Source organism: Lontra canadensis, unplaced genomic scaffold (genome assembly GCF_010015895.1).
Source record: "Lontra canadensis isolate GAN:19392208 unplaced genomic scaffold, GSC_riverotter_1.0 scaffold144, whole genome shotgun sequence".
NCBI classification, from domain to species: domain Eukaryota; kingdom Metazoa; phylum Chordata; class Mammalia; order Carnivora; family Mustelidae; genus Lontra; species Lontra canadensis.
The window spans coordinates 2,201,621-2,216,839 of NW_022631138.1; the positions used below are offsets into that span (position 1 = coordinate 2,201,621).

General features: G+C 43.8%; 1 protein-coding gene across 2 annotated transcripts in view; it reads left to right on the forward strand.

Moving 5' to 3' along the window:
• Positions 1 to 15,219, forward strand: part of TMEM87B (transmembrane protein 87B) — a 49,480-nt gene that overhangs the window by 17,962 nt on the left and 16,299 nt on the right. The window contains exons 7-11 of one of the 2 annotated variants that reach the window (XM_032843875.1): positions 992 to 1,053; positions 1,289 to 1,472; positions 5,915 to 6,014; positions 10,372 to 10,465; positions 11,997 to 12,068. In XM_032843875.1, coding sequence (XP_032699766.1) covers positions 992 to 1,053; positions 1,289 to 1,472; positions 5,915 to 6,014; positions 10,372 to 10,465; positions 11,997 to 12,068 — 512 coding nt within the window. The remainder of the gene's footprint in view (positions 1 to 991; positions 1,054 to 1,288; positions 1,473 to 5,914; positions 6,015 to 10,371; positions 10,466 to 11,996; positions 12,069 to 15,219) is intronic. The other variant, XM_032843876.1, reaches the window with a different exon arrangement.

Below are 15,219 nucleotides of genomic sequence, written 5' to 3' on the forward strand. Positions count from 1 at the left end.
GAGAGCGCAAGCACAAGCAAGAGGAGAGGCAGGCAGAGGAAGAAGCAGGCTCCCTGCTGAGCAGGGAGCCCTATGTGGGACTTATCCTAGGACCCTGGGATCATGACTTGAGCTGAAGGCAGATGCTTAACCAACTGAACCACTCAGGCATCCCTCGACTGTCATTTTCTAGAGTGAGTGTCTGCTGGACCAGTAGTAGTCAACAGCATGTGAAGGTCCTGGGCATTTGCAAACTGCTCAAGTTCATCCACTAGGAGCACAGAGGTGAAGATAGTCTTTGTCTTTAAGAGTTGCACAGTCCTGTGAGGAGGCAGAAAGTACTGAGCGGACACAGGCATTGCTTCAGAGGAGGCAGAGAACTGGTGTACGACAGGGGAAGCCGGTGGAGGTGGCTGCTCTGGAAGAATGGGAAGTTGGGCCTTTCCTAGAGATGACATAAGGGGTCAGAGAAGAGAGCCAGGGACATTGGGGCCACTCTGCCACCTAGACTGTGTGTTCTCTCACCTTCCCAGGTATTGTGTCTCTTCCCCTGATACCAGCAGGCAGTTTGAAGACCCCACCAGTTAGTAACTGGAGCAGTTACTGAGACAGTTTGGTTCTGTGTTTGGCACCCCGCTTATTATTGTTGTCTTATACAGCAACCCCAACCAGATGCTTGAGTCCGGTACTTTATCCCAAGTTACATTAAGGAAGACGGAGTCCTCAGTGAGGTCAGTGACTCAGCATGGGCCCAGTCAAAGGCCAGTACTGCTCTGCTGTCTGCCTAAGATCAGACCTGGCCTAGTTTGATACCAGCATGTATACAAGTAAAGGTATCTTGATGAGCTGACATGCCAGTGACTAGTAATATCCGGCATTTTGTGTGTGCTAAGTAAAAATTCAGCATTTGTTAGCTCAGTTTGTACTCTTAGAGCCTTCTGGGAAATGAGCTTACATTTAAAATGTAATGGGTCATTTAATTCTTTATTTTCTTTATCCCCATCTTCACCAGTTTCTCTTTCTATGATTGGGCCTCATGGATATATTTCTGCATCAGATTGGCCTCTGATGATTGTGAGTATTTCTTATCATTTTTTCCTTTTTAAAAAATTATTTTTTATCCTAATTGGTAATGTTAACAATTTGAAGAGCTTGTGATGGTATCCTTTAGTAGCTAATGCTTTGGCATACACTCTATTTCTGATTCCAGAGTGACAGGAAAATAAAAGACTAGATAACTTGAATGAAGAAGTGTCCATTTTCAAATGATTACAAGCCTTAATTGACTAAATTGCTTTTCTTCCTACAGTTTTACATGGTGATGTGTATCGTTTATATTTTATATGGCGTACTCTGGCTGATGTGGTCTGCCTGTTATTGGAAAGATATATTAAGAATTCAGTTCTGGATCGCAGCTGTTATTTTCCTGGGAATGCTTGAAAAAGCAGTTTTTTATTCTGAATATCAAAACATCAGCAGCACTGGGCTATCAAGTAAGCTGTGACTCTCTTTGTAAATGCAGTACGATCCAGGAAACCCCTAGCATTTGTGAACAGAGCTGTGGGAGGCCTCCTTTGTACAGTGGTTTGGAAACAGTTGCATTAGAGATGAAGAGGACGAGAGCCACGAAGGGAATGTCAGAGTGGGGCTCTGATCTAGGCTAGTGGATGAGCTCTCCTCATTTTCTGTTCCCCTGCTTTCCTTCACTTTCCTCCTGGGGAGGAGAAAACTCCCATTCCAGTGATTGACTTAAAACAGCAAAAGTTCCAGACAGGGGCACTTTAGGTGCTACTAATCCTTTTAACATATTTCTCTGTGTTTTTCCCATATTCTTTCTTCTCCTGTCTCCTCCACAAAAGAAAAGAAGGAAAATTGGACCCCAGGGAGTAAAATCAGTAGTGCGGGGATGGATGGTGCCTGCAGCCATCTAGTGTTCTCTGTCTCCTCACTGTCACAGAGAACCTCACGTGGCCATTGGAGGCCCTGCACAGTTTACTTAAGGAGGACAGGGAGTTGGAGATCTCAGATGTGTGCGTCAGATTTCTAGAAGGTAGTGTGCGAAAAGGCCAGAGAAGTAAAGGTATAGTTGCATCACCGAAACTTTGGAAAGGGAGGTAGCTCGAAAGGGTTGAAAGCTCTCAGGAATGTGCTTCTGAGTGACCCCTTAAAATAATCTTTGTACTGACTTTCATAGGGTGTGGTTATGTCTGCTATTTATTTTTGTAATACTCCAGAAAAAAAAGAGGAGTGAGTTGGAGTCTAGATGAAATGGATTTGGCATAATGTTGATAGTTATTGAAGCTGAGTATTGGGTACAGAGGAGTTGATTATACTGCTTTCTTTATATTGGGGAATATTTATAATGTCCCAAAATGAAAGGATGTGTATAAGAGAAGAAAGAAGGGACACATATCCAGGGAGGCATATTAGAGATCTTATGATACCATGAAAAGTTTTAGTGCTGTTTGCGTGTGTGTGTTTGCTCTGAACTGAACTAGGAGGGGTGAGGCTGCCGCTCATGGTTGGCGGGGAGAGTATTCTTGAACGTTAAGTAAGGCAGTTGAGCTCCTTTGCTTTTAGTGGTTGTCATCTCTTGTCTAGGGAAGGTATGGTGTGGCCTTGTCTAGGGAAGGTACAGTGAGGAGTGGCAGCCTAAGATACATGAAGGGATGAGAGGCCACTTGCCACCCTCGGGGACTTGAAGCTCTCTTTCTGAGATGATACAAGGCCTTGAAAGAGAAATCACAGGCTGCTGTTGGTGTCTTCGAGAAGTCATATGAAAAGGAGAGGTGCCAAAAGACCACAGGGCTCCTGCTGTTTCTCATTTTCCCAAGTGGGAAGGAAGCCTGTAACCCAGGCTGTCTTGCTTAGCACTGATACTGGAAGGATAGACTTTGGAAAAAACGCTGCAGGGACAGGAAACAGTGATTGTTGGACCCAACACGGGGACCTTAAGGATAGGTCACGTCGCATTGACTTGCTTTGTGCTGCTACACTTAGTATAGCTGGACTTCTTTTTTTTTTTTATTTTTTATTTTTTATTATTATTTATTTGACAGAGAGATCACAAGTAGGCAGAGAGGCAGAGAGAGGAGGAGGCAGGCTCCCCACTGAGCAGAGAGCCCAAGGCGGGGCAATCCCAGGACCCTGGGATCATGACCTGAGCCGAAGGCAGTGGCTTTAACCCACTGAGCCACCCAGGCGCCGCGAGTATAGCTGGACTTCTTCAAAGTGTTTGACAACTGTGATTTCTTGTGGACAAGGTGGAGAAATGTGAGCTGAAAACTGGCTGTGCGACCATGTGTAAAGGGTTCGTGCATGTAACTACCCATCAGCATTTTGTCAGTGTAGAGCCGTGTTGTTCAGTGTGGTAGCTATAGACTGCATCTGGGTGTTTGAAATTAAAATAGCAGCTCACTCCCTCAGTTGTCCTAGCTGCATTTCAGATGCTCAGAGCCACACGTGGCCAGTGATTACTTTATTGGACAGCGTAGATGTAGAACATTGCCATCATCCCAGAAACTCCTGTTGGACAGCCCAGGTCTGGAGCAATGGTTCTCATCCCCAGGTGCCCGTAAGCATCACTGAAGAGCTTTAAGACAATACTAGGGCCAGAGGCTGTGGTTGGCCTAGGCCTATGAACTGGTTCTGTTGAGAGGCTTCCCATGTGATTGTAGTATGCACATCCAGGGTGGAGAACCACTGGGTTAGAAGGAGGTTTTGAATAATGTCTGCCTCACAGGTTTCAGACCTTGTTGCTGGTTTCTCCTTATGATCCACTTCATGTTCCTTGCAGACCTATGCATATGCAGAGAATACGCGCTAAAATTCCATGGACGGTGTGATGTTGGCAGAGTTGTTAATACTGGGGGTATAGACAATAATTTTAGATGGACCCTTCTCACCTGGAAGTATTTGAAGGATCAAAGAGTTTTGGTATCCTGAATGGAAAGGTGAAACTTAATAGGCAAGACCTTGATCTTGGGGTTGAAGTACAAATCACAGAAGAACCAACGGGCAACTTTTAAAGGACTTGGAAAGGGTGAAGCTGATGAAGAGTAAACTCAGCATGACGATTATAGGATGGTTGCCTCCCACTAGCTCCTACAACCTTGGTAACAGCAGGAGGACTAGCAGTGAAGACGTGGAGGTTCCTGTTTGGCAGGTCTAGCTGTACCAGGAAGGTTGTATAATCGCTTTCCTCCAAGGGGAAATAGTCCAGACTAAAACGCTCGCGAAGGAATTTGAAAACACACCATCCTTAACCATTTGTCATCCTAGATCTCTTCACACTCCACATGCTGTCTTAGAGGGCTCAGCTGTTGTTTTCCTCCTGAAGTTTAATCTCCTGGCCCGATGTCTCTCCTGAGCTGCAGACTTAGTAGCTGGTCACCTGCTAACTCTTCTGAATGCCTTACAGACTTCTCAGTCTCTGTATCTTTTCTGTATGGCAGAAAAGGAACGCACCTTTTCTGCCCTTGTCCTTGACTCACTGTAGTCCAAACCTAGACTGGCTGAGTCAGTCAATCTTGGCGCCATCCTCTTGCCACCCTCTAGTTCCATATCTGTCTGCAAAGCATTTGATATGGTCTCTTATGATTCCTTGTGGGTAAGTTGGAGAATTGTGAGCTGAAAACAAAAATAGGTAGGTGGATTTACTACTGGTTTCTGAATGTCTGCCTTGTTTTTTCTGTCTTCCCTGCCAGCGCTGTGCTCTCTTCATCTCTTACCTAGATTTCTGGAATAGCCTCCTTAGCATTTTCCTTGTCTGTCACCCAGTTCCTTTCCAAGCCATGAAGTAGAGCAGTCTTGATAAAGTGGTCAGTTTTACTCCAAGAGTCAGCAGACTTCCTTTGCAAAGGCCATATAGTAAATATTTTTGACTTTATGGGCCATCAGTCTCTGTTTCAACTAGTCAGCTGCCATTGTAGCACAAAAACAGCCACAGTCAACATGTAAACAAGTGGGCATGGCTATGTCCCAATAAAACTTTATTTACAAAGGCAGATGTAGGGCCAGATTTGGCCTATGGGCTATAGTTTACCAATTCCTTTTTTACTCCCTAGTTAACTGTCACTGACTTCTCACTGCCCTTAGCATAAAATCCAGACTCATAACACGGCCTGAAAACCCTGTGTGATTATCCCTGCCTCTCTGACCACCTTTTTTCTTGATGTCCCTCATTGCACCGTGCTGCAGACATCCTGAACTTTGAATTCTTGCAGTATGTTTTACTTTTCCTCCTCCGTGCCTTTTCATGTACCTTTAATTTTGCTTTCCCCCTAATTTCCCCCAAATAGTTAATTTTTACTAGGCCTTGAAATCCTGACTTAGATATTACTTCTTCTGAGAACCCACTTGTACCTCCCTCAGGTGTGGATTAGGTTGGCTTCTTCACAGTCCTGGGAGATACTGTGTTGCCTATAGCACTCATCACGCAGAGTTGTGTTGTTGTGTCTGTTTACTTGTCCTAACCAGAATATAATCTCATGAGGGCAGTGATCATGGTGTCTCTTTTCCCATTATAGTCACACAGTAGGAGCATAAGTGAATAAATGATGAAGGCAACTTGGAGAAAAGAAAGCTCTAGAGGACCTTATGGTTTTCAAATATACATAGGACAGAAAGTGATATAGTTCTTCATAGCCTCAGGGGGAACAACAAGAACAGAGGGAAATTGAGGGAGACAGCTTTAGATTGATGTATGCAAGCGGTGCCCAATAGTGCTGGCAAATATGGGGTCAGTGAATTCTCCAGGAGTAACAAATTCCCCTCCAATGAGGCTTTCAAACATCAGATGGATTAGTTGACCTTTAAAGTAAATATGGCCAGTTCACCTGGGGTCCGAATGTTGTTATACACAGTACATATTTAGAATTTTGGTGGCAGGCCTCTAGATGTATACAGAATGAATTCTTTTCTTTCCTCCCCACAGCCCAAGGTTTATTGATATTTGCAGAGTTGATATCTGCAGTTAAAAGGACATTGGCTCGCCTCCTCGTGATCATTGTGAGTCTGGGCTACGGCATTGTGAAGTAAGTACTGGCGTGTTGGAAAGATACCGAGCTTCCAGTCTTGTGACTCCTCCCATCTACATTATGAGTCTGTGAAACTGGACACATCTCAGTATCATTCTACAAACCCTGTAGGGAAACACCTGCAAGAAGGTGTTTTTAAGGGATTTCCATGTTCTGACCACTTTACACTGTCCTCAGATAAAGATCTTGAATTTGAATTTCAGTGGCTTTTTTTTCTTTTAAAGATTTTATTTATTTTTTTGACAGAAAGAGAAAGATAAGCAGAGAGTAAGCAAGTAAGCAGAGAGACAGGCAGAGAGAGAGCGGGAAGCAGGCTCCCTGCTGAGCAGAGAGCCCGATGCGGGGCTCAATCCCAGGACCCTGAGATCATGACCTGAGCCGAAGGCAGAGGCTTAACCCACTGAGCCACCCAGGCGCCCCTCCAGTGGCTTTTTATAGTTAAATGAATAAGTCATCAACTTTAAGGATAGGAAAATTTTAAATGATTCTTAAAGTTCGAACCATTTTCTCTTTCCTAGACACATAGTTATGCTTTTTTTGGAGCATGGAGCTCCGTGCATGGAGCCCCACGCAGGGCTTGAACTCATGACCTCGAGATCAAGACCTGAGCTGAGATCAAGAGTAGGACGCTCAACTGACTAAGCCACCCAGTCACCCCAAATTATGCTTTTACGATTGTATTTGAGAATTGAGTATTGTAAGGGAGAGAGGACTAAACAGGTCAGCAGATTTCAGACTAAAACCTGGCCATCCAGGCCAGGTCCAGGCAGGACCCTGCTTCTTCCAGACCCTCTTGGCCCCCATCTTTTCTCTCCCATGCCCATGAGTCACTGGGAATGACCGTGGAAGAGCTTGTCCTCTTTATCCTCTCTGCCCTTTTGTTTGGACTGTTCTCCTTCTTTAAAACTCTCAAGCTTTCAAACTGGAGCACCTGCTTTATCTTCCTACTGCAGTTGCCTTTCAAGTTCCAGATTTCTGCCCTCATCCCTTAATTCTCTGAGTAATTGCTTCTCTCTGTTTCTCAGCGCTTCCCCATGTGCCAGAATTCCCTGTGATTTCGTATCCTTGTGGGTGCTCCTGTGAGTAACCTGATCTCACCTCCCCACCTCAGCTGCTCTCACCTGTCCCCTCACCTCAATTATGATTCCCACTCCACTTTCTAGACTTTATTATTATATTTAACTGTACCCTCTTTATCATTGCAAATGCTAATCCTCTTTTCAGCTGTCATTGTCTCTGTTTCCCTTTTACTTTTCCTAACAGATCAGCTCACTTCATTCTTTGATCCTAGTGTGGCTTTGGCCTGTTGATCCTGCCATCCTCCATTGATCCTATAGGGTGCTGAATGCCCACGTACACCCAAAGCTCTCTGCCTTTCTCCTTGTTGGCCTCCCTCGAGCCTCAGGCTCATACCCGAGCAGCAGAATCTGCCTGACCACAGTGTGGGCTCATTCCCCTTCTTCATAACCCAGAACTCTTAAGTGTGCCCTTAGTGCCCCTGGCAGTTTCTAGATCCTCTTGCCAGTTGGCAGTCCCTTTCCCACTCTACAGAAGACTGTTTTACCCCCTTCTCTCCCCTCTAGCCTCAGACTCCCTATCCATGTCCATCTTAGCTGATCTTGGTTCTTTACTCCCCAGGGAAATGGAAGCCATCAGAAGGGAGTTCAGTGCATTCCTGCCACCAAATCTGTTCTGTCCCCCCACATCTGGACCATGTATAGCGTTTTCTTCCTCTTGAAAGGCAGTGGTTAAGTCCTGCCCCTGCCCTTGTGCTCTGGATCCTGTCACCTCTCATGTGTCCAGTGGCTGCTCCAGCAGCCGGCCGTGTTTCCTCTGGGGTCATCCGTTTCCCTGAGGGACGTCACTGCTATCAGCATGCTGGTACTTTGGTCATCTTCCGAAGCAAACCCCCATCCCCGCTGGCCTTCTCCTCTGCTTCCCCTTTGTTTCTTTTTCTTTTTTTTTAAGATTTTATTTATTTATTTAACAGAGAGAGATCACAAGTAGGCAGAGAAGCAGGCGGGGGGAGAAGCAGGCTCCCTGCTGAGCAGAGAGCCCGATGTGGGGCTTGATCCCAGGACCCTGGGATCATGACCTGAGCCGAAAGCAGAGGCTTTAACCCACTGAGCCACTCAGTGGGTTAAGGGCACCCCCACTCAGGCGCCCCCCCGCCCCGCCTTCGTTTCTATTCATCCCTGTGCAGCATCGTTTCTCAGATGCATTGTCTGTACTTGCCACTTCAACTTCCCTCATTTTCTTCTGAATATACCCTAATGAGATTTTTGCCTCCACTCCTCCAACGAGACTGCTCTTGTCAGTCACCTGGACCTCTGTTGCCAAACCACATGGCCTTGCTCAGCCTTTGTGCAAGGGCCCTGTGGCAGTTTGAGTCTTAGAGCCCTGGCTCCTCCTCCCCAGCTTCCCTGCTGGACTCTGTCTTCCTGAACTCCAACACTGAAGTGCTCCAGGCTCAGGCCCCAGACCTCTGTTCCAGCAGCTCACGTTCCTGGGGCACGCTCATCCAGTTTCTTGGCTCTAATGTCAGGGCACACCCAGAGTGAAGCCACCCCTCCTTTCTACAGCCACTACCCTGGTTCCAAACACCATCGTCTCTCCCTACATGACTCGAGTACCCTCCTAACTGGTTTCCCTGCATCTGTCCTGGTCTCCAGTCAGTCTTTTTAGACACAGCATCCGCCGAGATGATCCTTTTTAAACATAACAAAGATCTCATTACTTTTGCACCCATCTTGCTAAATGAACCCAACTCCCTTCTGTGGTTTCTTAGATGGCTGACTTCACCTCCTGCCATTCTCCCTTTTTGAACACTGCCCTGTCCTGCTGGCTTTATTGCTGTTGCTGTTCCTTAAACACAACAGACACTTCCCCAACGGTGCGATAAAGGCCTCTGCCTGTAAGTGTCTTCCCCTGGATCCTGGGATCCTGGACACAATTTGCTTCCTCACTCTTGCCTCTGCTCACCTTCCTCTCCCAGGGAGGCTAGCGCTGTTGGGATTTGCAATGGGGTACACACCCTCCCCGGTCACTCGGACCCTCACCCCTCTTAAAGCACTGCTTGATGCATATATTAGGATTTGTTGTCTTTTCCCCCCGCTTCAATGTGACTTCTGCGGAGTCGGAGCTTTGCCTGTCTTGTGTCCTGCTGCTTAAGGCCCCAGTGTAGTTCCTGGCACATAGTAGGCCCTCTGTAAATATGCACTGAATGCACACACATATACTTGTGAGCTTGGGATTGATGTAGTTAGGAAGATTTTGGCCAGGAAACCTTCTTTCCATTGGGTATTTATTGAGATTCCTTCTCAAATGCTTTTTGGGGTCTTGGGAAGTTTGTTTTTGGCCTTAATACAGTATACAGAATACAGAGTCCTCGTGTGGAATCTTATACAACCCACAGTTCTAGTTACGAACTTTAGAGCACTCATGGTTCTCGCAGGTGGAAGGTTCGAGTTAGGGGACTGTAATGAGTCAGAATTTAGGTGAATTAAATCAGATACAGAGTCTTAAATATAAGCTGTGGCTATTAGTTGAATTTTTAGTTGGATTTTGTTTTAAAGTGACTACATTAAGTATTTTTCCAAAATTAGTTTTTTCTTCGAATTACTCTGGCCAGAGGGTTTTGGAGCTGAAATGTTTGTGCTCTGATTTGCAGATTTCATGAAATTTCTGTTTTCAAATTGCTCATCACAAAAATCACTGTCTTTGCATTTTCCCAAATCATTGATATTTTTAAAGAACCAAAAATGTTATTTTAATTTTTTCAGTGTAAAGAATGGAAGCTACAGTGTGTTAGCCCTCTTGTTTTGGGATTGAGAGAAGAAAGGGAAGAGAATACAAACGGCTAATACTCCTGTTCTTTTTCTGCCCAAGTCAGAAAATCAGTGGATTATCTAACAAAACATATCCCAGAACAGTTTTTAAGTAATGTTCATGAAAGAATTAAGTTACTGTTTCTGCCAGGGACACTTACAAGTTGGCTCTTAGCCTCCTAGGTTTCCTCAAGCCCCCTTCCAGCCGGTGCAGTGAGTACCTGCTTATGCTAACCCTCTGGCACCTGGGCGGCCTCAGTGTGTTGCTTGGTGGGCATCAGTACAGCTTCCAGGCCTAGAGCAGGAGGCCTGTTTCTCCTAAGCCTGTTTGTGCCCTGTTCCTGGGAAATAGACTATATTTTTTTTTAAACTGAGGAAGCAGAGGCTGGATCCGGGGGGCAGACTGATCTGACTAGATGATGACTTCTCTATGTTGGAAATGGGACCAGTTACTATATTCAGATGTATTTTACTTACTGGTGCTTTTTCTTTTTCTTTTTTCCCCTGTTTTCTCTTTCTCATTTCAGGCCCCGTTTAGGAACAGTCATGCACCGGGTGGTCGGACTGGGGATTCTTTACTTTATCTTCGCAGCTATTGAAGGCGTGATGAGAGTTATTGGGGTAAAAACCACGTAATTCCACTTCCATCCCTTTTTGCTATGAAATACGGTTTTACTTTCCATCCCCTAATTTGAACTTTTAAAGATAGGACATTTATGAAAAAGGCCCAATTTGAGTTTTTCTGTTCCCCCTAAGGAATATTTCCCTTTTTAAATACTTCCTGAAAGTAGTTAAAGTCTAGACAGAGCACTTCTTAAAGTCTGACTGATTATGAAGGCACCACTTGATGTCAGCTCAGGAATTGTTTCCATTTCAAAACGCTCATGGTTATTCTTTATAAAGAACATTTGTCTTTGTCACTATGAAGTCTGAACACATTCATTTCTTCCTTAACCCTTGGTCTGAACACGTGGAAGTGAATAGAATTAACTGTACCCTTCACACATGCAGACATTACAGCGCGTCACTCTGAAGTCTCATTTGGTTATAAGTATTCTCCGGCTCTTGGGGACCCAGTGTGTAGAGATTCAGTGGACTCCCTTCTTGGAAGAACCATGAAAAGTTAGCATCCAGGGGGAAATGACTCAGGCAATGTGGGCCACAGTGCTTTACTCTCTAAGAGGAGGCAGAACATTTATATCTGGGAAAACCCCTAGATTTCTAGCTCTCCGCTTTTCTTAATAGTATGGTTGACAACTGAGTGATTAATCAGCTTATTATATTTTCCTTTATTCACAGGACCTAGTAATTTTTACCCAAAATGTTTTTTGGACTAGATGTGTTAATCAGATCACTGCACGGAGTGAATGATCTTATGTTGCAGATTACGTTTACTTCACATATTTTGATCTTGAAGCAGGCCATTTGTTCAATTTGTTAAAAGCCTTGTTCTCCTTCTTTCTGTTATCTTTGATACATCTGCCTTCTATATTAAATACACCTGTGCTTTCCATCTTTGACTCTTTGAAAGGTACATTTATTTTTACTTGTACAGACTAGTGAAGAGCTTTGCATTTGTGTATATAATTTACAGGAACTAGTCCTTGCTAGAAAGAAAAAAGATAAATATCCCACATACAGATATATATATATATATATATATATATATATATATATATAGTATTTCTTTAAAATTTTACATTGCCAACATCTTCAATATAATTTTCTGTCAACTTGTGATCAAAATGTCTCACCTATGGTTTGTTTTTACCATTCCACACTTCCTTTTCTTTCTTTTTTTCATGTCCCTTCATGGATAGTAGGAAAGATCAGGAGCCCACTTCATTAGTGGCCCTGGCTATAGGTTTGGTGTGGAGAGGGGAGAGATTGAAATTGACCTAAGTGGGGCGGGACACATGACACGTTTTACTTGCCATTTCATAATACAGTTTTTACATTGTGATTGAATAGGTAGACGTTGCTGCCAAAACAAAAATTTCCATATGCTTAGACACAAATTTTCTAGGAATAAAACTTTTATGTGGCTTTTGTAAAGGGATGAGATGAACTAAATTGTTTTTCTTTTTCATATAATTTCTATGATACAATGAAATGTTTACATTCAGGTTTTTCCTCCATTTTTATCTTTCAGGGTTCTAACCATTTAGCTGTTCTTTTTGGTGACATTATTTTGGCAGTTATTGACTCCATTTTTGTATGGTTCATATCCTTTACCATGTCCTAAAGTAGTTGGCTGTACCATTAAAATCAGGTTACTTTCAGTTTGTATTTATAATAGAAAGAAATGTAGGTATACATTATTTTTAACCTCAGTATAGGAATTTAGTTAAAGGTGAAAAAGCAATCATTCCCCAAACAAAGAATATCTTTTATTTTTTCTGTTAGTTCAGCAAACTTAAGTACTCACTGTGTGCCCTGTGCTGAGGAGGCAGAGAAGAAAAAGGTATTGTCCCTGTGTTTAAGGAATTCACACTCTGGGAGGGAGGACAAACATATAACTCAGAGCAATATAGCAATAGTAATTGCCATTTTAAAGAGGTGCTGTGCAAACAGGAGGAAAGAGAAAGTAATTGCAGTGCAAAAACCAGGGAAGACTTCAACAGAGGTGGTGACATTAAATTGTGACCAAGGGAACAGATTGGGTTAATTGGGAAAAGAATTGGGGGAAAGGCATCCTGGGAAGAATAGAGGGGAACAAATAGTGGACACATGAAAATATGGGGGCAGTGATAGAAAGTCCCAGAGTAGCTTACTTATAAGTGGATGTATGTGGGAGAACCATGGAAGGCGGGGCCGGAAGGGAAAGGTAGAATGACGTGCTCAAGAGTCTCATGTTCTTTCTGTGGGGAGAAAGGAAAGGAAATCAAAGCTGCCCAGGTGAGCAGCATGGTGAAATCTGTGTTAGAAAGAACTCAAGAATGACATTTAAAAATGACCTGGAAGGGGCACCTGGCTGGCTCAGTTGGAAGAGTGTGCAACTCTTTTTTTTTTTTTAAGATTTTATTTATTTGACAGAGCGAGCGCACAGGCAGGGGGAGGAGCAGAGGGAGAAACAGACTCCCCATGGAGCAGGGAGCCTGATGCAGGACTTGATGCCAGGACCCTAGGATCATGACCTGAGCCAAAGGCAGATACTTAACCAACTTAGCCACCCTGGTGCCCCAAGAACATGCAACTCTGGATCTCAGGGTTGTAAGTCCGTACCCCACATTGGATATAGAAGTAATTTAAAATCTTACTCAAATAAAAATGTAAAAATGACCTGGAAAAGGAGATCCTAGAGTCTAGAGATAGGAAGTCTGATAAAGAGTCATTTGCAGTAGTCCAAAAAAGAGATGGTGAGGGTTAAAAATAGGGCAGAGGGAATGGAAAAAAAGACTCCAGATGATAGACTTAGTAGAAATGGGTGGGAAAAGAAGGGAGAGAGCTCCAGAGAGGTCTTGCTGTCTCAGTGGGTGGCTGGGGACAGTGTTGCCATCCCCAAGGCAATGAACTTAGGGAAGGGACCATAATGGATGAAATGTGAGCTGCCTAAGGCATTAGTGTTAAGCAGAGTTGGAAATCCCTGTCTGGGTTTGTAAGAGGAATGGGAATTGGTGATGAATGTTGGAGGTCATCTTCATGTGAAAGAGGTTGCAGCCCATGGAAGTGACCCAAGAACACATAGACCAGTGAGAGAGGAGAGGACCAGGATGGTGCCCAATGGGGGTGGAAACATGCATGGAAGAAACACCTGGGTGGAGGGAGGTAGAAGAACCTAGAAATTGTCCTGGGGTGAAGCTTTGGTAAAGAGGGGTGGTCAGCAGTGGCCAGTACTACAGAGAGATGAACTGCTAGGGTATACGTGGCTTTGGTCATTCCAGAGGTCACAATGGGACAGCAAGAGAGCAGCCTCAGTGACGCTGGTGAGGCAGACGCCATGTTACTGCAGGAGAAGTTTTAGACGCAAAGTAACCTTGAGGACCCTCCTTGCTGCTTCAGTGACTCCAGTGGAGTCTGTTTAACTCCAAGGCAGAGCCCTCTAATTCGCATTCGAGGAAATGGGAGGAACTCTAAAGAAACTGTGACCTGGTCAGAGCAGAATGCAGTGTTACTCATATCCCAGAACATTATTTTTATCTCTTTCTTCTGCATTTACATCCTCTTTGAAACTCTTTTCTATAGATAGATTTTATTTTTACCAAGTTTTTTGTTTGTTTCCTTGTCTTTGATACTTGTCTTTTTGCTTTTAATATTAACTGTTCTTTTGTTTCCTTGTAATTTCTTTCCATTTTCTCATCTTTACCTCTCGTAGGAAGGCCAGAGGACTTGAGTTTGCCTGTGTTCCTCTGCAAGGAAGTCCTTCTTTCTGCAGGCATGCTAACAAACATGGCCTTTTTGAGTCCCCTGTGGGTGATTTCTTCCAAACCCAGTGTGTCTGCTCTTTAAACTCCCTATTTGTGAATTTTTAGTATGCTTCCAAGTTAAAAACAAAAGAAAAAAGCCCTTTAATTTACCATCCCTACTCTCTAAAGCAGTGGTTCTTAGCCTTGTTTGGGTACTGGGACCAAAGATGCCTTTGAAAGTCGAATGAAAGCTGGGGAGCCTCTTCTCACAAGATTAGAAACACACACCCCACAAAAGTTTTGCGTGCAGTGGCGCATTTTAAAATGTCCACAAAATTATATCCATGGATTCCCTACTGTCTGAGGAGTATCTAGTTAAGAAATAATACCTGATTTAAAAGAGTTGTTTCTGACCGAACTTGCTTAAAAATCTGTTCTACTTTTGTTCAGAGCTACTAGTTTAGAATCCATGTTTGTTGAAAAAAATTATACTTAAATACATCCTTTCCAAGAATGATACTAAGCTTACAGTAGTGTAATTTTTATATTTTCCACATGAAAACACATTTAAAGACATTGAGCTGTTAAAAAAGGTGAACTACATTGCTCAGTTCTGCCCATGACGGTGCTCTGGCCATGAGAGCTAATCCCCAGGGGCCGTGGTTCCTGTTCTGCCGCAGCCGCATCACTCATTAGGGATTCTCGGCTGACCCGAGGAGAAGGGGCAGGTAGGATGAACTTACGTGCCAACAGGATGGGCAAAATCATGGTGAAGATGAACCTAGCTGCTGGTCTCAGCATTGCCAGCTCCAGATCTTCACTTCCTCCCTTCTGTCATTGTGCATTTAGAAAGTGAGCTTAAGATAATCTGCTTAATCTGGAATTGTCTCCAAAGGTATATATGTTTGGAACCTTTAAGAAGTTAGCGAGTATGTTTTTCAGTCAACTAACTGAGCTATAGACCTGGAATTTTTAAAAATCTGTATTATCTTTTTTCTTGGTGATTTACTGATACGTTTTTCAAAGATT